Source organism: Gracilinanus agilis, chromosome 1 (assembly GCF_016433145.1).
Source record: "Gracilinanus agilis isolate LMUSP501 chromosome 1, AgileGrace, whole genome shotgun sequence".
NCBI lineage: Eukaryota > Metazoa > Chordata > Mammalia > Didelphimorphia > Didelphidae > Gracilinanus > Gracilinanus agilis.
In genome coordinates, this window is record NC_058130.1 from 373,666,706 (window position 1) to 373,690,557 (window position 23,852).

Genomic DNA, 23,852 nt, shown 5'->3' on the forward strand with positions numbered 1-23,852 from the left:
GGGGGGGGGGGGGAGAATCACAGAAAACAAAGGAACCAAAAGATAAGTCTGTAACATGGGCAGATTTAAGAAATCATTTCCAGAAAGCTATTTCCCACTCAAAAGAAAACTAATCAATAACATGTATTTAAGGAAGAATTGGGTCCTATGATTGCATATATACATGTATCACTATAGCATTCTTCTAGCACCTGGCAGTTACTACTACACAATTCCATCACGAGGAAATTGATTTTGGTTTATGTTCAAAATCTGTAATGACAAAAATCTTTTCCTAACTGAAGGATGGAATGAACTCCCTAAGGAGTAAAATTCCCCTCCCTGGAAATCTTCAAGAAGAAGCTGAATTATCAATAATCAATGATGTCATGGAGGAATTCTTGGAAAAGTTAAGGGTTATAATAGTCTGTGAAATCCCTATCTGCTGGCATTCTGTGACAGGTGATTTGCTAAGATACAAAAAAATGGAAACTTGATGACCTAACACTGTCTTCATTTCTAAGTAATATATACTTCACCCTAAAAACATTATATCAAGAAAAATATGAGGAGAAAACTTAGAATAATAATCTACATGGTATTATTAGTTAATAATTAAGATAAGCAGTTTACATTGGCATAATGCTTCATGACAAAATGCTTTATTTACATTATCTCATTTGATTAAAATTCCAGGATACTACATTCTGACACAGAGTGGTTAAGTAGAATTTATAGACAGTGTTATCTATTTGATTGTTTTAACTGTGTTGTGGCATGGCTCTTCAAATGCTATGGCTAGTAGGCGCCATAAAATAAAATTATTATTGTAACCAAGACATAGAAGAATTTGGACATGGAATGAGAAGTGGGATTTTATTTATTTCCATTTTCTGCTGTTTACATGAACTTCATTGAAGAAAATAATGCTCAAATAAAGACAAAAAATACTCAATACTAAAAACATCTAAAAATAATCCAACTCCAGTGGTAAGAGGCATCCATTTCACCAATTTCAAGGCACTTCCAACAAGTAGATACACGTCATGAATTTTCAAGAAAAGGAACTCTTTATTATTCAATATTGGAGCTGTAGAAAACTTTATACATTATTTGTATCCAACTCCTTTGTGTTATAGATGAGGAAACTGAAGCCCAGAGCATTTCAGTGACTTGTGCAAAAAAATAAGTTAGTGGCAGGGCTGATTTTCATCAAATTATCTAAGCTTCAGTAAAGTGGAAGAGAGTAAAAGAGCCACATTCCCAACAAGCAACTTCAGGTAGGATCTCTTAGTCTAATATGACTACTCAGTCTCACAGCATGAAAGGATCTCTTGGCCACTGTTCATGCCACCTTCATCTGCAATAAGCTATACATATCTCCAACACTACAAATGGACAATTGGTGCTATTGCTGGACAAAACTGATCACAAATTAGATATCTAGACATTTCCTGGCAACTATAAATAATGTTTATATTATATATTATATAAATATATTATATAAAATATATAACTATATTATATTAAAATATATATTTTTACATATAATATATAAAGAATATATTATATGTAAAAAATATAAATGGATGTGGATAGGAATAAAAATACACATTTCCTATAGTTTCCAGTTCCAGATTTCTTTTAAAGGTCCACTGATTTGACATACCCAGTTAATGAGTGAGTAGAATTTGCCATGACTTCCCATGACTACTACAGTAGAAAGGATAGGTATGGGGGTGAATTGGAAATATATTATAAAGGAATGTAGAAATCCCCTAAGGAAGGTCTCTAACAACTAAATTCTTTCACAAGTCTACAAGCTCTAGTTAATCTTTTACCCAATTTTTTTTACCAAAAATTAGTTTTGTAGCCATACTAAAATAAATGTGTATTAAATCTATGCTTCTTCTTTAATAATATCATTTTGGATCCCAATGATATTCTTAACCTCCCCAAATCAGAAAGCGCCAAACCACAAAGAATAACTTAATAAAAACATAACTCTCAAGGACGATGTAATGTGAGTACCTCATAATCTGCTTGTGGCCCTGTGTAATACCGTCTGAGATAAGTCAGTTGTATAAATGGAAATTTTGAACCTTGGACTTCATCCCCCATAAGTCCTTAGTTTTCTCAAAATTCCCTTTAATCTCTCCTGCGCCTCCACGTTTGCATGGTCACGTTATTGTTTTATAGTTGGCTATAACTCCTCCCTCATGCTCTTTGGTTCCTGGGAGCGAGCTGGTTAGTATCTTTTAGTTAGTCTCTTTTGTTAGCTTATTATTAATAAAATGTTCATAAATATAATATTTAGTATTTTGCATATTGATTTTAATCTTTGCACGGTCCATGACCTATTTGCTGTCCTCTCTACTATATGGGGCCCACCCAGCATCTCTTCAGGAGACCAACTACTTCCAGTATAAATGATATACCTTACCTTATATGGCACTCTTCATCTGGCATGCCATTACCCCCAAAGACACAGCATGTCTTTCTTTCCATTATGCACTGCTGGGTAACTGAAAGCTCCTAATCTTCACTCTTCGTTTAGACTAACACTCCAGTCCAAACAGCATCATAGGCTGGGCCTTTAGCCCAGTCCTAAAGCCCTATATAAACTATAAACTATAGCTTACCTTCAAGTACTACTCCAATGGAAACAACTCTAAGTTCTAAAAGGCAATTTAAAGAGAGTTCAAGCTCAAACAGATCCTATCAAGCCAGAAAGGCTTCAAAGCATAGAGGATCCATAATGGACAATAATTCTGTCCCCTAAATGCTACTTGAGATCGTTAAGAGAGAGACTCCATCAAAGTCAAGCAAGAAAGCAAGTATTTATGAAGCACCTGCTATGTGCTAGCATTATGGCAGGCACTATGGCTATACAAAGTCAAAGACATAGTGTCTGCTATCAAGAAGACTATCTATACTCCCAGGAGAGACTATAAGTATCTATACAAGTACACAAAATAAATATAAGATGTTTTAAAAAAAAGATGGCACTAAAAGTCAGGAAAACCAAGAAAAGGCATAAAAGATAAGAGATTCTCTGAAGCAGAAGTGAAGAAAGCACATCCAGAAATGAAGGTACAGAGAAGGGAGATGAACTGACCAGACTCTTAAGAGTATGTGAAGGAAATTAATTTTTAATGAGGCTAGAAGGTAGATTTGAGTCCAGGTCATGAAGGGATTTTAAATACCAAGTGGAAGAAAAAAATCTATATTTTATCTTTGAGACAATAAGAGCAAGAGAAGTTTACTAAGTTAGGAAACAACATGATTTGGGACCATTGTTTTAGATAATCACTTTGGCAGCTTTGTGGAGAATAGATTCCTGTGGGGAGAGGCAAGGAAAAAAAAAACAATTAAGAGACTATCCTAATAATTCAGGTGACAACTAAAGAGAGAATGAACTGTGACTAGAGAGAAAAAAGATGGATATGAGATACTACAAAGGGAGAAACGGCAAGAGAAACACTAGAGAGCTCACTACTTGGTAATGGATATTTTTGGTCACAACTCATGAGGGGCTCTAAAGGAAGTATTCTTTCTAACCAAATCATAGATCCCTGAAGTACAGAAAGAAGCAAAAACTTTAAATAACAATCAGCTCTTTTTTCAACAACTCAAAACTTCCAAAAGCTTGATCTCACTTGAATTAATTTCTAATACTTTGGCAATACCTTCTCTACTAGAAAAACACTTTGAAAGTTAATTAGTTTAAAATTTCAAAACTTAGCCCGTTGCTGTTAGTTTTGGGAAAACCTGGGAAGACTTATATGAAGTGATACAAAGTGAAGCAAGCAGAACCAACAGAACAACTTAAACTATAATAATATTGTAAACTTTGAAAGACTTAAAAACAGGAGGTCCTGGGTTCAAATATGAACTCAGACCCTTCCTAGCTGGGTGAATTTTGGTAAATCAGTTGCCTAGCTCTTGTTGGTCTCCTGCCTTGGAACTGATATTCAGTATTGATTCTAAGACAGAAAGTAAAAGTTAAAAAAAAGAGGACAAAGGAAGAAAAATGCTGACTCCTGGAAAAAAGTGATTAATATGGACAAGGAGACATATTTTTATACATGGCTTCTATCAGACTTTTGTTTTGCATTACTATGTATATTTGTTATAAGGCAGAATAGGAAAGAGGGAAAATAAATGCTTATTGCCTGGGGAAATAATGTAATTAAAAATAAATGTCACTGAAATGTGCTCTTTAAGAGCTAAAAAAATAATAATAATTACTGCTTCCATTAAGCATCTACTCATTGGGTATGGTTGATCTGGATCAGCAAAAAAATATACTAGAGTTTAATCTGTTAACAGTATAAAAGTAAAGTAAAAAATGTCCAGTGGTCCTGTAGCATAAGCATATTTCTTACCAAGCTCTACCGAAGTCTAAGCATAAGACAGGCCACAAGGGCTTCTCAGTCAGCTGTGAGGTAATGCTATTCAGCTACCAAAGAAAATCTGAGCTCCTGAACCCTGTTGGCTTTCTAAAATAAGCTTAAGTCATAAAATGTCATGTGCCATATTATATAATCTCAGCTCTTTGCTAGCATGTTATGGCTAGGGCCAAAGTAAAGGAAAATAGCAGTGTCTCTAAATCAATCATAAGCCATGAAGCAAGAAAGGCTGTATGACAGATGCAATTTTTCTTGGCACAGCCTGGGCATAACTAATTGATGACAATCGTATGTCCATGCTGGCACTCTTCCACAACGGATGTGTGCAAGTGTGTCACTACATCTGGATGCTGGGCATGCTGGGGTCCTGAGGCACAGCAGACCTCCTGAAACCAGAGGGCCCAGCAGCTGTACTCAATGAACACCGTGGGAGCTCCACAAAGTGATGAAAGGACCAAATTACCGCAAACTGTAAATACAGATTTATTTCATTAAAACACGAGGTAACTGCTGCAGTCATCTCTTGTTCAGACATCCTCCCCTTAAGAAAAAAAAAACCAATTCATAGATAGACATATGTATTCATAGCTTCCTATAGATCATCTGAATCTCTTCCATTTGAGGATGGCCGATTAGGTAAAACATTTTTAAAAAATCCTATCTTTGATGATTCCTTTCAATGGAAAACGCCCACACAGAAGCTATGAAGAAAAACCAAGTAAAAACATGATGATGCACTGTCACCACATTAGCCAGGAGAAGGCCTTACGGAATTCAGCTGTAACATTTACATAAATCTGTTCCAGCCCATGCTGACAGCCCAAACATACTATAGCAAAAAAAAAAAAAAAAAAAAAAAAAAAAAAAAAAAAAAAAACCTACAATGCATAAATGACAAGCATCAAATCAGTTATTTCTTCTTTTATGTCTCAGAGGTGAAAATGAGCTACTGATCTTTTCATGACTGAAAAACAATAAAATAAAAAACTTTTTTATCCTAGAAAACAAATGCTTTAAACCAAAGAATGTCCTAGAATGTGTATGAAATACCAAGAATCAAACTAATACTTGACTTATTGTTACATAAATGGCATGTGGGAAAAACAAATTTAAAGTTAAGAAAACACAAAGTATCCCCACAGGAATGGTTTGGAGGTTTTTTTTGTTTTTTGTTTTTTTCCTAAACAACTGCTTTTCCCATACAATGCCAAAGAAATTCATTCAAAACAGTAATTGGTGTTATTTTCTCAAAATTTTCTGCTAATATTGCCCACTTTTCTGTGAACAAAATCCAAACTTCTATCAAGAATAAAGGCACTCTACTCTCTTTTTCTATGTATTCTTAAATGCCCATTTTCTCCACATGAACTCATTTCCTCCCAAACCACTCTTCCCAGTCCCATTTGTTCTGCTGTTTTCTTTCACCCTTTCTCAAACTGGTTCAATATTTTCCTAACATTCTCTAACTTTAAATCCATTTAAAGATCAACAACAGATCATCTTTTTTCCAAGACTTCACTTGGGCTGGTAAATGAAAGAAAAAAAGAAGTATGTTGCATGAATAAACCCTTTTCCCTAGCACTGCAAGAAACTTTTTTGAAGTATTATTTTGCTTTAGTAAGATAACCAATTTTAGCCCTACAACATTCAAACTCTACGAAAGAATTCAGTAATTAACCATGTGAACTAACTAAAGAACAATACTTCATTTTTAAGGGAAATAAGGAAATCTCAACTGATCTTTTCCACTTCTAGGTTTATCAGCTTCTTGATAATTTGAAGAATCATTAAGCTGAAAAGACTTGCCTATGAGAAAAGCCTAGCATTATCCCTTATATAATAGAGTTCCTTTACTGAAAAGATCACTTCACATAAGAATAGGGGAGTCAATTAACCATCTTTGTGTCTCTCCAGGATCCAACAGCATGGCAGCTAACTATGTTACAGAAATGCTGGGCATTTGGCATTCTAAAGTACTAGAAACTTCAATGCTAAAGTGAGACCAGGTGAGAATGGCAAAAAATTATTAGAAATACAGATTAGGATTAAAAAATGAGATGTCAAATGCTTACAGATTGTAAGGAAACATCAGACCTATATATCATGAATTTCTTTAAAGAAGGCATTGGACACAATAAATATCAAATAACATCAGGAAAAAAATTATACTAATTCTATTTTAACAGATAAGAAGTCACTTGTTACTGATTAGAAGGTCATTCCTGAAACAGATATCAAACAACCAAGTTGATAAAGCAAAAACTGAAATTAATACAAAGTTAAAGCAGCAAATGAGAAAATTTTTTTCTTTTTTTTGCTCTGGACTTATGATTTCACTAGGATAGGGAATTCTTAGTGAGGAAATTCTCTCTACCAATACAACTCACCTGTAATTCAATAAATGTAGTAAGTTGCATAAGACACTGTTAAGTGATTTACTCAGTGTCATATAGGCAAGACTCATGCCAAGGTCTTGAACCTAAGTCTTCTTAAGTACAAGGCCAACTTTATCTACTATGCCATTATGTTGCCTCTATGGATTAAGATGTGGCATGCAATTAAACCTCCAACTTGACCTATTTAAATAAGTTATTGATTCCAAAATTTGAGAAGTAGATCAAGTAAAAGATATTGACTCCAATTATAATAATTATATTCATTAATGTTCCTGTTGTAAATCGACTGATATAATAAAGAGAGCCAGAGAGCCAATTAACTAGATTTTAGCAATCATCTGATTTAGCTGACAAGCAGAGATGTTGTACCCATGTAATGTAATCAATCTCTTCTGTAAAATCTTGCAGAAAAGAATGATGTACTGTCTCCTAAAATAGCAAGAAACAGTGAAGAGAACAACTTGTTTAAAGAAACTCAGCAAGGGACCCAACTTAGTAAAGTCATCCTAGGAGCATTTAAGGATGAAAGTAGAAGAAGGGAATAAACAGATGAAAGATAGAAAAAAAATCTAAAAATATATTTATAATGAACTCTTTTACCATCATGCTCAGTAGTTAGCATATCTGAACTAAAATCACAGTCCCCCATGTGCTTTTAAAAAAAAGCAGAACTAACATCAAGGAGAACAAAAATGGGGAAAAGGAGCAGGGATAGGCTGTGTCTAAATAGACATCTATGTGAAGGTAGCACAATTCTGAGCAAACAGAGAAAATAATTCTCAAGACAATCTAAAGGAGAAGATATCATATTATTGCTGAAGAGATACAACCAAGAGGTCCTTGCTGATAGGCCTACACTCCCATCAACATAAAATGTCTCTAATGTGTGTAATTACCAGATTACAGGGAATAAAATAAGGAAGATTAGTTTGGCACCTTCTTCATAATTCTATACAGAAAGCTAGAGAGAACCAAAAGTATGAATGTTAAATACAAAAATCCTTGTTCATGCTTTCTCTCATAAAATCACTTACCTGACCTTCTTGCCTTGTTCAGTAAGCATCTTTACCAAATCAGCTATAGGATATTGAGCTTTGGCTGCACAAAGACCATAGCCTACAAGAAATATTTATTGTAACATTTAAGAACATACAACAGTTGCTATTTATTTTCCATCTATGATAATTTTAATTGCTACTGTATTTTATGATATCCATTTTATTTTCCCATCTAAAAATGCTTTAACTTAAACAAAGAATAACAAAGCTTACTTAAGAGACAAAATTAAGTTTGTAGCTTGGTCTTTTTCACACTTGAACCTAAAAAAGAAGTTATAAAATGGAACTGCAAAGCTGGAAACTAAGATTTTATTGTATTATTTTTACATGTTCGGTACACATGAGTAATGACGACTGTTAACAAAAAACAAAAGGTTTCCAGTTTGAAAAAAAATCAAAAAGTTCTAATCATTAAACTTCAAATGGACATTAAGAGGATACTGAAAATACCACACACAAAAAGATCTCACAGTACTGTTATACATATCATAACATTGATCTAAAATCCTTGTAGGAAGCTTCAACCTAGAGTGGAACAAATCCCAGGTCTCTGAAGGCTTTGGTAATTAAATGAAACCTCTAATAGAACTTTGAAGACAAAAAGACTTCAGCCATAGGTATGGCATGAGACTGCCTATCTGTTATCCAAGATCCAGCCTTGCTAAGTTCTAAAACTGCTGATAAATGGGAAGACAGCTAGATGACAAATTTTTTTGGTCTACTATGTCAGTGGAGAAAGTACTCACATTGACTAAAACAAGGTTCTTTCAGTGTTACAGAAGCAAAAGAGATTTTATGCTATCAAATGAAACAAAATTTCTTAGAAGGTTAGAACTGAGAAGAAGCTTTAAGTGAACAAATTCAATGATTCTCAAACTTTCCAAAGTGGTAAAACCTAAAAAAATCAAAACTTTGGCAATAATCTTGCAAAAAATCTGATTCTTTTTAAAAATTATTGTTAATCTTATCAAATAGCATGAGACTGGTTTTTTTTAATTTTACATTTTTTGAACAATTTTATTCTGCAACTAACAATATTATTTAAAAAACTGGGGGTGTGATTGCTTATTACTTGTGTTAAACTGGGATGGCTTTGTAAAAAGTTTTTTGTAAAAAGTTTCAAAACAATTTTAATTTTCTATTTTACTTACATAAGAATACTTGTTGAATTGAACAATCTAGTATTTTTGGAAGCTTTTTATTCATCACATTTTCACTTAAGAAATTTGAGAGCTTTGTTTTTAAACTGGAATTTGTTCATTAATCCCTTTGTAAATTTGTCAGAATCATGGAACTATTTATTAAGATCTGGTAGCATTACAAACACACTGTGCATCAGACTAGAAGTAAACCCAAAAAGGAAGTTTGTTACTATTACATGTGTTTCTTCTGTACTTAGAATATGATTTGTCAATTTGGTTACTATATGTTTTTTCATTGTCAATCTTAGTGTTATTACTTTAGCCTTTTCATCTCTTTAAACTTTGGGTTTTATTCAAAAATTCTTAATTGTTTTTTTGGCACAAAAAAAGGTTTTTTTAAGTAAAAATTGATCAGCAACCATTATTTTACACACATTCATCCAAGACATCCAACAATTCACTGATAATGCATCATTCAATATTGGGTAGTAAAATGATTCATTCTGGACCAGTAAGAAACCAATTCCAATGGTTTTTCTACCAAATGAATGAGCATGTCTAAAACAGACAATAATGTACAAGTATTTATTGTATCTATTAAGCACCAACTGTGTGCCAGGCCACCATGCAAACTGCTGGGGATTCAACTTTGAAAGATGAAATAATTTCTTCTCTTAAGAATAAGCAGATGTTGTGGAGTGTTTTTTTTCCCTACCATCAGAAGAAATGAAGAGGCATTAATTAAGCACCTGGCATGTGCTTTTTTATCTCATTTGATTTTCTTAATATAATCTCTTAAAGCATTTTGTAGGATTTTAAGATTCCACAGAATATAGTCTGAGAAGCAGTACATAAGTAAAGTTGCTGCAACATCAAGAGGTTAAATAACTAACCTGTGGCCATGTGGCAGCTAATCATTAACACACAAGAGAAAATAATTCCTAGTTTTTTGTCTCATGTCCTTTCTATTGTATCATATGTTTGACACTCCTAATTCATGGCACTTTTAAAAATTACAATTTCTGTGGAGCCACAAAGTAACTCAGAACAAATCAATTTGTTTCCAGTGGACAACTCATAGAGCTTCCATGGAAAGAAAAGCAGGCCAAATGCTAGACCTGATTTCAGATTCAAAGTTTCTAACACTATCTGTGTGACTGTGTGATTGCATATAATAGGCACTTAATAAAAGTTTATGGACAGACTGAATGAACTGAGCCTCAGAAAACTCTTTAGCTTCACTGTTAACAGATGGAACAAAATCATATATCTCTAAGATACAGAAATAAAGATTCCTTACAAATCCTGTCATGCCTTTAAAAAAAACAATTCACTAGATGAAAACTCAAAGGCAAAACACAAAAAGCTGATGTTTGCCACTTAGATAGTTAGTTCAGGCTCAAAAAAATGATGGAATAAATAAAGGAAATCAGGGAGAACAAATAAGGCTAACTTGCTCACTGGGAACCTAAAGGGGCATTTGTAGCAATCTCTATGCAACTCTTAAAACTTGGGTGCCATTTAGGATGGCATTTTCATTTTAATATTTTTTTAAATTATCAAGGAAGAAAAATGAATCTTCTATTTTGAAGAACTCTTAAAAAGAAACCATCAACTATTTCCTTTTCTTTTTCTTTTTACCTGGAGTAATGATGATGCTATTGGCTTCTTTTATCAAGTCAACAGCATTATCCAGATTAATTTCAGTGTGTGAGCCAGAAATTTCCATAGGTTTCCCACCAGCAGTTGAAGTAGTGCCATAGCCTCCAAGGATCACATTAGCCAGGGAACGATTCATGGCCTAGAATTCAAAACCATTGGAGTTTCAGAACAGATGACAAATAAACTGAACAAAACTGCTTACTCTGCTTTTAAAATTGCATTTCTTCAGAAGACAAAAGCCAGCTGTTTTAATCTACATTACTCTCACCTGTTAAGAGCATCACCTTTGTGTAGATATGCTTTTTCCATGCATGCTTCAATAAAAGATAAGATACAATCAGACAGCTTGATGAAAAATTTCCAGTTCAGACAACACCTATTAACTGTCTTAATCCTAATTAGGCATGGTCTGCCTAACCTACATACAGATTCTCCAGCAGCGTGAAACAGTGATAGCAAGGAATCACAGGAAATGGAAATTTTACAAGGTGATTCCCTGTAAATCCTTCACCATGAACTGTGTGCCCAGAGTAGCAAAGTGGAGGCAGCAGAACAAACTGGGAGAAAACCAAACTGGGCAGAGCAGCTTCACTGGAGTAATGCTGCCCCCTGTCGTCAAGAGGATGTGGAGTCCTCTTACTTTTTTTTGACAAATCCCTTCCAAAATGTGGAGTTACTGGGTTCCCAAACTTTTTACATAAAGGTGAACATATTCATTATCCGCTTTTCTGTGAAACTTAGGCACATTTTCAATATAGTACATATTTTCAGCCACCAAAACAAATACCACACAAAGTATTCAACATATAACCGAGAAATGTTTTTAAAAGATAGGATATGCATGAGATTTAAAATGCTCAGTTAAAGGCAAAATATATGAGGTAAGGGCTACTTGTCCTATGTGAAGGCACTATGCATAGTACCATAAATCAGTTGCTTATTTTGTAAATAATTCTAAAATTATTCCCAACATATTTTCCTACTGACATGTTCGTGCTACTTTAGAACTGATTTAAGTTTCAAGACGTAAAAAAAGCTCTTCCTCTAAGAAATCTGGTGGTTTATAATGCAAACATTGCAATGGCAGAATAGACAACTTTCTATCCAAGACTGAAACATTTTACTTTGTTTAGGAAATCTTGATAGATAACACCAAAGGGAGACAAGGGAGTAAGAAACAGTAAGAAAGAAGATACAAGCCAAATTATTAAAAGCAGTCTAAGAATCTATAATATCAATATTGAAGCTGAGAGAAGCATCATGGTTTGGTTGGGAAAAGAGACAGATTTGAAGCCAGAGGATCTTGGGTTTAAATCTCAGCAACATCATTTAATATTGAGTGACCTTGGCAAAGTTACTTCAAATTATTAGGCTTTGGTTTCCTTATTTGTAAAATACAGTGTCAATGGCTTTTAGGTCTCTTCCAGTTTTAAATCTATGATCCTAGATATGATTGGGGATATTGACTTTAAACGAGCATCCTAGTGCAAATATCAATAATATGGAAATAGGTCTTGATCAATGACACATGTAAAACCCAGTGGAACTGTGCTTCAGCTATGGGAGGGGGTGGGAGGAGGGGAGGGACAGAACATGAATTCTATAACCATGGGGAAATGTTCCAAATTAATTAATAAAATAAAGATCTAAAATAAAATAAAATATATCTATGACCCTATATCAGAACATAGCCAGATGTGAATAGGGGAGGGGGGGGGGTTATCTGTGATTTCACTGATTGAGGAAATATAGAACCTCCCTCCATCAAAGCAAACTGAAAATTTACCTATAATTTATAGTCTAAGAGAGCTACTCGAAACACTAAAGGTTACATTTGACTTGCCTGTGATCATATGGTAAGTATGTGTCAAGAAGCAGGGCTAAAATTCTGATCTTCCAAGATCAGTCCATTGCCCAAATCACACAGTACATTCACCAGGCAAATAAATATCTCATAGGAGCCAAAATTCTAGCAAATTGCTTTGAGATTGTGACATTCCAAATAAAACTTTAAATACCTATAAAGGTATTCTTTTAAGTGAACCCAAGGGTTCACCAAAAAAAAAATTTTTTAACTGTTTAAGATTGATTAGTTATCACAAAAGACTACTAAGGTTAAAATCCTCAATTCATACTTTTTAAAACTAAATCCTAAGTGAAAACCTAAGTAGGATATATTTAAGGCATCAAATCTATTCCACTTGTAACTATTTAGAAACATTCTTGGAAGTTCTGCTTGTGATTACATGACTAAGTCAATAAAATGGGTAAGTAACCTTTTTTTAAAGTGATTTATAAACAATTCAACAACTTTATTTAGGTATGGCTATTATGTATAGAGCACTATGCTAAATCCTAAAAAGAGATGCAAAGATGTTGTCCTTAATTCTCTAAAGCTCAAAATCTTGTATTTTGTTGTTCAGTCTGGTATGGAAAAACAGAAAAAAACTACAATATAAAATACTACAACACAAAATTATATTCAACAAATGCATTGCATCGGGGAAGTGCAAACCAAATTCTATTTGAGACTGAGGGCAAGAAGGGTCAGTTCCTACAGGCTAAGAATGAGAAAAGGTGTCATGAAAGACATGGGCTTTTCAATAGGAACAGATTTCATGTGGGCACAACGATACTCCATATACAAGAAACAGGATGAGAAAAGGCAGAATTTGGCCAATGCAGACAGTATAAGATGTGTTCAGGGCATGGCAAATGGTCCAACTTCAATCTAGCTATTTCTGATTCAGGAATATTTTTTTTAATTTAAGTAAATATTTTCTTGTAAATTTGAGGAAATTTTTTAGGAAAGGAGTCATATTTAAAAAAAAAAAAGGTCTTGAGGAGATAGCTGGGTGGCTCAGTGGATTGAGAGCCATATCTAGAGATGGAAGGACTTGGGTTCAAATTTGACCTCAGACAATTCCCAAATCACTTGAGCAAATCACTTAACCTCCACTACCTAACCCTTACCACTCTTCTGCCTTGGAACCAATACACAGTATTGACTCTAAGATGGAAGGTAAGGGTTTTCCTCCCACACCCCCCAAAAAAGTCTTTGATTCATCATGGTAGGATAGACCGATTTATTTGTCAGAATTTTACTCCCATTCACTATTATGGAAGGGTAAAACTAATTTCATTTCACTTTAAATGAGCTCTTTTTCTTTAAAAGCTGAATAGAATAGAAAGAAAAGAAGAGAAAGTTCTGAAGATATCTAGTTTAAAAAGTGTTCCAATGTCTAATTACATTTAAGAGAGAGAAAGAATTTGGGGGTGGGGGGTACCCACAGCAGTTTAACAATCAAGTCAACTTGTTAACATGAATCCACAATTAAAAATCCTGTTAGGCTGATTCCATGTGGTCTCTTAAAAGCTAAATTATTTTTTAGTTTTGTGAATTTAACCTTGCAACATTATAATTTTTTACAGTGGATGCTTTATAGACACTTACGTGACTGAGGTTTTTTTTTTTTCACTTAAGTGATCTCCTGTGACCACTTTACTAAATACTGAGAAGTCCTTAGCTTCTTAGAAAGACAAAAGCATTTGTATTACTGCAAAAGTCCTTTCAAGTGATTAAAACCTATTATAAAAATCATGTTACATTAAAGAATTCCTTAATTCAAATAAATCAAATCCAAACACATTTTATTAGAAATGAATCTGAAAACAAAGGAAAGTTCTTAAAATGACCTCAGTTGGAGCAATAACAATGTAATACCATTCATGAGCACCTTTCTGTCAGTGTTTCTTAAGTGTTAATTAATCCTTAAACAGTCTTCTCTTGCATAATTTCTGCTTTAGCTAATGAAATATTTCATTTTGCCGTTTTTCTGACTGTCAACAAATGGTGCATAATGAAAAAGCATAGACCTGAGTCCTCTAGACAATTCCAAGATGTGGCAACCTTTTGGCAAACTCTTCCCTTCATAATCAGTGTGGGCACTCCCCTTAAAGAAATGCACTTTGCAGAGAAGGAAAATGAAGCTGTTGTCTCTATGACTTAGATGGTGCTGACTAAGGTCATCCAATTACTTTTGCACTTAGTCCCAGGATCATGGCAGGATGGGATCTTCAAGGACACAAAGGGCAAAGGTAGGACCAAGAGAGAGCTGAAGAGAAAGAAAAGGTTATTCTTTATCTGAATACTCTAGTGGTTCTCCTCAGCTCCTTCAATTCCATTCATTTATGAAGTGCCTACTCCCTACTAGACCCTGATGATAAAAAGATGAAACTTCTGCCTTAAAAGAAATTTAAAAATCACGTCCTTTTTATCCCACTCCCAAAAATGTCACTGGATCCTATAATGAAACAACCAAATCACTATGAATCTGGTCTTCATCTGATATACAAATAAGTCTTAGGTATATCTATCTTCTGTGTGCAAAGATACTATTTGCTCCTGTGTATAACTCTGTCCTTTACCATGAGGCTTAAATGAAAAAAAGGGAAGGCATAAGAACTCATATTTATACAATGTGAGTTGTAGGCTTACAAAGCATATTCCCTCACTACCACTTAATGGAACAGAGACTACAGATATTACTATCCTTATTTTAGGGATAAAAAAAAAACTGAGGCTCAGAGACACTGACTTCCCTATAATTATACTGCCAAATTAAGTGTTAATATAAAGTCTTGAGCCAAAACTTTTTCTATTATATACTTCCTTCTGACCATGTTTCCCTTTGCAAAAGCCTATTCTTTGGCTTTCTGGCTCTGTCTATCTGTCTCTCTCTCTCCCCGTCCCACTCTCTGTCTCTCAAAAAATCTCTGAAGCACAGGGAAGAAGGTGTAGACCAAGGAAAGAAAAAAAAATTGCAAAAAAGATGAGAGAAGAAGGAGGAGAGAGGGAGGGAGAGAGAGAGAGAGAGAGAGAGAGAGAAAGAGAGAGAGAGAGAGAGAGAGAGAGAGAGAGAGAGAGAGAGAGAGAGAGAGAGAGAGAAAGAAAGGTGTCAAAAAAGTATATTTAGCAGGAATGGCTCCTCTCACAATTGTTTTGGGTGCCATTACAGAGTGGCCATATTACAGATTTCTTCCTTTTATCATATAGGATAAGATTTTTCTGGCTATAATATAAACTAAAAAGAATCTCAATGAGGAGAGAAGGGATTTACATATACATGAAATATGCCATTGACAAATCTAAAGATCATAGAAAACTTTTTTTTAAGAGATATCAAGGCAGGAAGCACACCAGTAAAACTTAGCAAATGCTATAAATAAATTGGTATATTAGCAGTTAGGTAAAAACATTTAACTCAAAACTAGCCATGTCAAATTACGATAATGATGATGTAAATCTGCTGCCCCCTGCTGGCCATCAATATTTCTTTCAAAGCACAGTGACTCAAGTTTTAGTTCGTAGATCGCATCCATTTTCAGAATGTTTTTAACTTAAAAATTAACTTAGAAATTTCTTCCTCATAAGATTTCATCAAGAAAAAAATTCAAATTATATAGCAGTATTAATATTAAAAATATGTTCAAAATCTATTCTAACCATCAAAATCAAAAAAAGTCATTTGTGTTCTACATACTTTGAGTTGGAGATATCCAAACCCTGAAATTTTTTTGAAAGATAACCAAAGTAACAGTGATATCTTTACTTTTCCTGTAATATATCTATGGCAATCCTCCCTAAAAATTGTAAAGAGATTTTAATTTAAATTAAAAGAAAAAAAATGAACTACCCAAATATCTACTGTTTTTTCATACTGAGAACTAAAGACATGAGTCATTTTTTCTCCCTAAATTATTTGTAAAATTAAAATCACTATTCTTTAATCACTGACATGGTTGTGTCGTAAGTTATATTTAGGCAATAAATTTCTTTAATTCATTGACCTACTTGGATTATAATGCCCTTGTCAAATAGAAATAAAATCATAGAATAAAACTGAATTTTCAAAGTACATATGCTGATTCTATGTGACCAGTCTTTACCTTAATTAAATTTTTTTAAAACATATTGAAAATCAAAACTCGGGGTTTCCCTTAAAGAGAAAAAAAAACTGACATTCTAATCTTTTCACTGCTAATTCTCAATATCACTTTGATATCTTACCACACACATGATGTAGGAGAGGATAGCACCAGAGGAGCCAATCAGAGCACCCACAATAGTAAGCAAGTTGTTGTTGAGAAGGAAACCTTCAGCACACAGAGCCCACCCTGAGTAGCTATTCAGTACAGTGATGACTACAGGCATGTCAGCACCACCAATAGCAGCTGTTAAAGTCACACCCTGATAAAGGAAAACCAAAAACAGATTAGTTAGGCAAGATCTAATGTAAGATTTTTATTCAACAACAACACACTGATAAACAGACAACTGGCCTTATCTTACTAATCTGAAGTACCTTATTTACTGAATTCAAGTCAATTCAATTCAAGTTATCTAATTTGTCAAACGCCACTAATTACTTCAATTTTAACCCAAAACTCAGATATACCTCAAATCAGAACAGTACCAACTTTACAGTCTGAGAAACCTAAAATCTAGAGTTTATACACAGTATAAACAGTACTACATTCTAGTATGTAGATAATTGTATTTCTACATAATTAAAATTTATTTTAAATGTTAAGAGGTGGCCACTAATCCATCCACTATAGTAAAAGAATTAGCATTAAAATCTTGAACTGTCTTGAGTAGCAGCTAGGTGGCTCAATGGACAGTCAGGTCTATAGAGACCTAGGTTCAAATGTAGCCTCAGTCAGGTCCTAGCTGTGTGACCCTGGGCAAGTCACTTAACCCCCACTGCCAAGCCCTTAGCAACCTTCTGCCTTGGAACCAATGCTTAGTATTAATTCTAAGATGTAAAGTAAGGTTTGTTTTTTTTTAATCTTTTAAGTGTTTTGAGACATCAAAGTGAAATTTATCATGCATCAAGTGAATTCAAAAAAGAAATAGAGGTGGCAATCAATCTAAGACAAGTCTTACTACTGTAACTGTAATTATTATTATATTAAATATATTACATTTATATTACATAAGTATATTAAAATATTATAATTCTGTAATAGCAAAAATAGCTATGAGTTAAAATTTTGAAGTATTCTAACCAAGAAGGCAAAGTTGTTCAGTTTTAAATCATTTGTTGTTAACTGTTGTTGTTATTCAGTCATGTCCAACCCTTGGTGATCCCATGGACCAGAGTTCACAATACTGTTCATGGGGTTTTCTTGTCAAAGATACTGGAGTGGTCTGCTATTCCCTTCTTAAAACAAATAAAAATTAAGTGACTTGCCCAAGGTCACACAGCAAGTATCTGGGACCTCATTTGAACTCAGGTCTTCCTGTCTAGGTCTCAATCCACTGAGCCACCTAGCTGACTCCTTTAAAATCATACTGGAATCATTAAAATTTGAATCATTTAAAATCATACAGAATCATTAAAATCCTTTAGGAATGGAATGATGAATGGTAATCAGTCAAAATGCTTGAACAGACTCTGTAAATATTTGAAGACAACTACCACGTTCTATGTGGCCTTCCCTTCACTCTCTTTTCCAAACACTGACAGGTTCTTTATTGTTCCTTATATGACATAGATTTTAAGACTCCTCAAAATCCTAATGGCCCTTCTCACATGCAATCAAATTCATCAATCCAGCATTTATTAAGGGTCAATTAGGTGCAAAGTGTGCTGAAGGTACTCAGGATACAAGCACAGTAACTGGTCTCATCATTTCACTGGTATCTGGAACTTCCAGAAAAGGAAACCCCCTCTAACAAGGCAACATGAAGTCTTAGAGAGTTGTCTAGAACACCAAGAGATTAAATGATTTGCCCAAGATCACACCACCAACATGTGTTAAAGGTAGGTCTTAAACTCATGTTTTCCTGACTCTAAGAACAGTTTGCTATCTAATACAACATAAATTCACAAGTAAAAAACAGTTGCTGCCTTCTAGGAGCTTGCCTCTACTACTAACAATTAAAAAAAAAAAATCAGAATATCCTAAAAGCACCCCATAAAAAATAAATGGAATAGTAGTCCTGTTCTAGGTGCTTTTGTTTCCTTCATAGATGCTTTCCTTAGATGTATAATAAATGCTTCATGGTAACCAGTCAGTCTATCAATAAAATTATACCTACGATGTACTACATTCAGGAGATACAAAGAAAACTAAAAAGAGATCTTGATCTCAAGAAGCTCATAGTCAGGATATTGCTTTCAAATTCATCTCTTCTCAAATATAAGATCTCAAACACATTTGATAGTTTTTTTTTCAGATTTATTTTATTTCTTTATTAGGTCTATTCAACATAACTTCATGCAAATCAATCAGAAACACTCCACAAGAAACAGAAACCCCATTTCTGACTTAATATAATGATTCGAAAAGAATCCACAGTACCTACAAGTTCACAGAAAGTCACGTATATGATGACATATGATTTAAAAATGATGAATGAGGGGGCAGCTAGGTGGCTCAGTGGATTGAGAGCCAGGCCTAGAGACAGGAGGCCCTGGGTTCAAATCTGGCCTCAGACACTTCCTAGCTGTGTGACCCTGGGCAAGTCACTTGACCCCCATTGCCTAGCCCTTACCACTCTTCTGCCTTGGAGTCAATACACCATTGACTCCAAGACAGAAGGTAAAGGTTTTTAAAAAAAAGATAAGAAATGAAATGATGAATGAGGTCAAAAAACAAGATGAACAATTCTGAATTAACCCTATCAGAAAAAATGAACTGAAAAAATGAGTAGAATATAGTTTTACAGAATATTTACAATGTCCCTTATTCCATTTACTTACCATGATAGCTGAGAGGGCAGACACAGAACCTAGACAGGTAATTCCCATAGTGTAGCTGGGATCAAGCAAGTAGGGAATTAATCCACCTGCACTAGCAGTCAATAAGCCTAAATTGAGCAAATGCCTTCCAGGTAGAAGGAGAGGGGCCGATTTCAATATACCTAGAACCAAACATATTTTTCAGAATCTAAAATGTTTGTTTGAACATTTTCTCCCTTAAAAACAAAGTAAAACTAATATAAGGAAACTCAGAGCACTGAATATATAACACAGGGTACAGAAGCACAGGAGGGAATTCAAGTACTTTCTCATAATGAACTTTGATGGGGGCAGGGAAAATTCAGAGTCTGGTTTAACTTAACTCTGGTTTTTTCCCCCTACTTTGATCAGAAACACAACCATTTCTTTACCCTTTGTAATACTGTCTTGGAATCTTAAAAAGCGATTTTACTCTGGTATGTCCAACACATTACTAGTTAAGTGTGTTTTTGTTTATTTAAAAACTTCAATACTGCCTCTTTAAACGAGACTTTCCTAGTACACGAGCATCCCTGATTATATCAACCAAGCCCAAGGGAGAGTCTTTGTTGCTTAATTGTTGCTAAAGACAAAGCATGGGAATAAGAAAGTTTCTCGGACTTGAGGCTCTTTTGTGATTTTTAAGTTTTGTGGAAGTTTCAAACTAAAGTTGAATGAACAAGATTACCAAAAGGCAGGAAAGGATTTTTTTTTTTATTGTAAACTTTGGAAATCAGTTTAAAAAGAATTTCAAGAGTTGCTTTCTTCTTAAGGCAACACCAAAAAGGGTCTATGTGGTTTATTCCCTATTTCTATTATTCTCATGACTGAATTTAGAAGTTCTAAAAGCTGCCATCCTGGCAACATTATGGTACAAGGTTTTTATGTTTGTTTTTTCATAGAACATACGGTGCCAGCAATCACACAAACATTCTGAAATGTGCCCTCTTTTGCCACTCATCCTATGCTATAGGAATAGATGAAAGGACAAATGGCAACTCTGGTCCTTGGATAGATTCCCTAAGAGATTTCTAATTAAGGATTACAAAACTTTGGTTTTTTAAACCTGCATAACATGAGACATAACTTTGATATTTAAAAATCTGTGACTTTGGACAAAAACTAAAGCCTCAAATTCTTCAACTATATGTATTTTTTTAATTTTTTTTTTGGGGGGGGGGGGCTATGCTTCTTAAAAAGAACCTGTTCAAGTCTTTATAAGGCTTCTAATAAATGGACGAATTCAAGCTATCCTCTAAGATGAAAATATAGTTGGGTATGATATCGCTACTGCTCCTTTAATAAATTTTCAGAAATATTTTTGGTTAATTTTTTGTAATTTTAAGATATTTTTAAAACTCCAAACAAGCCTGGAAGTTAAAACACAAAAAAGAAAAGGAAAACAAAAAGGCATTCACCTCCAAGTTTAAACACTTACCCTGCAATTTTCCATAGGCAATGAGGGAGCCGCTAAAAGTCACACCACCAATATAAGTACCCAGGTAAGCCACAATCTTGGTAAGGTTTGCTGCTGGATCCACAGCAAAATGTGGATATTCAACCATATATTCTGCCACACAGGTTAACATAGCCGCCAAACCTACCAAACTGTGGAAAGCGGCAACTAACTGAGGTAAATCAGTAATCTGGATACGCTTAGCAATCGTCAAACCTGTAAAGGCCCAAGGACAAAGAAGGGAGAAAAATTCAAAAATAAAGCTTGACTTCTTTCAAGCAAAATGCAATTGAAACACAAACCCTCATCATTCTTATAATCAACAATTATTTACGAAGCATCCTACAATGAAGGAGACCCGCTCTAAGGGGACTCCAAAGACTTTGGGGCAGGAAAGCTCTGGTAGTTTCTCAGCACATCACCCGGGAAACAGTCCAGACCACAACACTCTTTCATCAGTATGGTCTTTTTGCCATGCCCTTTCACCACCCTGCATGTGTCCTTTCCCTTTTCCTTTTCCTTTCAATTCCTCTCTTTCCTCCAGCCTGGTCTAGAACACCAGCAACTCCTTCCTCACGCTTCTAATGACTCTGTAGTTCCCTCCAAACCTCTGGTCAGTTCCCACTCTCACCCACCCAGACAGCAGCCAGATGGACCTCAGTTTCCAGGCTGGGGATGGTAGGTAGGAAAGCAGCCTGAGTATTCTAGGAAAAAATTCACAGCTAGGAACAGGCAAAGTAGTGGGACAAAATATCTACTGGTACAGTACAGCATATGCAATAAGGATATTATTGGAGCTCACGATAATCAAATTTCCACACTGGACCCATAGAAGGCCTGTCCTGTGTGACTGCCTATTTAAACACCATTCCTTTCATTTATGGGCTTATGACTATCCCACGAACAGGGGCCAAAAGCAGTCCTGTGACAAAAATAGACTTGTAATCCCCAGTAAGTAGCACATGCAATGATAAAGATAAAACAACAGGTTGTCCTGCCAAAAAAGCTCAAGGTCTATGATAGATAAATATCTAAAATTTTTTTTTAATGATGACACAGAAACAAGTACATTAAGCTAGCACTTTAAAACCAGCTAGAAGTTGGTTTTCATCCTGACTGCATTTTTGCAGGAGAATAAAATCTAAGCCTGGAATGATTAAACAAATGCTGTGATATTCTAGTCTATTATCAGTTAATTAGGCAGAGGAAAGTAGGAACCTACATTTTTCTTGATAGCATACAGGTATAACCTCTAGGTCACCACAGGTTCTAAGCACTTTGCCTTATTTTTATGGACTCTGGGGAAGAATAAAGAAGCTCAATTGCCCTGTGAACTTTCTAGGCCAATAATCTTAGACGTCCTCCCAGGATAGTCAAACAGTAGCATGGCAGAGAAAGAATGTGCCTTCAGAAATCTAATCGTGAGACTTTGGGATGTGGCTATTATAGGCTTCTTAATAAAGGCAAAATCCACAAACTCCTGACTCATGGCTTCCTAATAAAGGAAAAATATAAAAACTGATTATATAGACTTCTGAAAAAATCCCCTAACGAACTAAAACATCAACACTCACATCTAGTATCTCTCAACCTAAGTATAAAATGTTTAAAAAAAAAAAAAAAGAAGAAGAAGAATCCTCTTTAGTGGCTCATTCTAAGTTTTTACATCCCACTGCTTACCAATGGTTCCACCCAGAGTCATTGCCCCAGACATCTGAGCTAATAATTCCGGATTTGGATTAAGACTTCCCAGAGTAGCTGCCAAACCTCCAGCAACACCAATCATGCCCAAGGCATTCCCAAGACGAGCAGTTCCTTGTGTGGAAAGACCGGCCAGGGCACCAACACAACATAGGCCTGAGCCCAGATACATCATCTTTTAAAAAAGGGAGAAAAAAAGATTATATTATCAGAACTTTCCATTTATTACAAAAGAGGGAATTACTCTTGAGAATTCATAAGTCTCCAAGGCTAGATTTTGATCTTAACCACAATTAATGAGAGAGAAAGTACTCCAAGACATTTTTTTCTCCTGATTTTTAAAGAATTTGTCCTATTATTATAGGAAGGGAAGGAAGAAGAGAGAGAAGGAAAAAAAGAAGGAAGGGAGAAAGAGAGAAGAATTAAGCATTTATTATGTGTTTTCCTATGTGCTACATTAAGCATTTTACAAACATCTCATTTGATCCTCACAACAATCCCAGGAGGAAGATGCCATTGTGATAATTTAAGTGACTCATATAGGGTCACAGGCATAGTAAGTATCTGAAGTCATATTTGAATTCAGGTCTTCCTGACTCTAGACCCAGCACTTTATCCACTGTGTCACCTTGCTACTACTAAAAAAAGGGGTACAAACCCTAAAGAGTTTAACTTTCCTCAAAAATTGTATTTTTAAAAGTAAACTTATTTTATTACACAAATATGTCATATACCTATTATCTAGGGTATATTAAGCATGGAGGGGAAAAAAATTTGAGTGAAGTGCTACATCCAAAGACACAAATAACAATAATATATAAAATAAAATAACCATTTTCAAGAGCACCTGAAAATATCACCTCAGATCTCCTTAGGTAGCAGGTACGGATGTTAGAGTGAGGGAGGGAGAGAAGGGCAAATGCTAGAAGAAAAAGTCTAATAATCAAATAATCTAGTGGAAAAAAATGGTTCACTATTTTCCTTGGGAAGAAATGCAATAGCCTATGGCATGGTGCTTTTCCTAAAGTGGACAGGGCAAGACAAAGAGAAAAGGTAAATTCTGTAAGAACATGATGTGTACAAGGATCCTTAGGTACAAAAATATTTATAGCAGCTGTTTTGATGATAGCCAAAATTGGAAAACTAAGGAGAAAGTCCTCCTATTGGGATTAGCTAAACGGGTTCTGATATATGAATATAACAGAATATTATCATGCTAAAAGTGATGAAATGAACCCCTTATGAATTAACAAATTA

At 34.7% G+C, this 23,852-nt stretch overlaps 1 protein-coding gene across 1 annotated transcript in view; it reads right to left on the reverse strand.

The window, feature by feature from the left end:
* NNT (nicotinamide nucleotide transhydrogenase) overlaps positions 1 to 23,852 on the reverse strand; it is a 96,776-nt gene that overhangs the window by 24,781 nt on the left and 48,143 nt on the right. Inside the window, exons 14-19 of the mRNA XM_044664037.1 lie at positions 22,575 to 22,770; positions 20,877 to 21,110; positions 19,421 to 19,581; positions 16,720 to 16,899; positions 10,629 to 10,788; positions 7,822 to 7,903 (exon numbers count right to left, since the gene is read on the reverse strand). Coding sequence (XP_044519972.1) covers positions 7,822 to 7,903; positions 10,629 to 10,788; positions 16,720 to 16,899; positions 19,421 to 19,581; positions 20,877 to 21,110; positions 22,575 to 22,770 — 1,013 coding nt within the window. The remainder of the gene's footprint in view (positions 1 to 7,821; positions 7,904 to 10,628; positions 10,789 to 16,719; positions 16,900 to 19,420; positions 19,582 to 20,876; positions 21,111 to 22,574; positions 22,771 to 23,852) is intronic.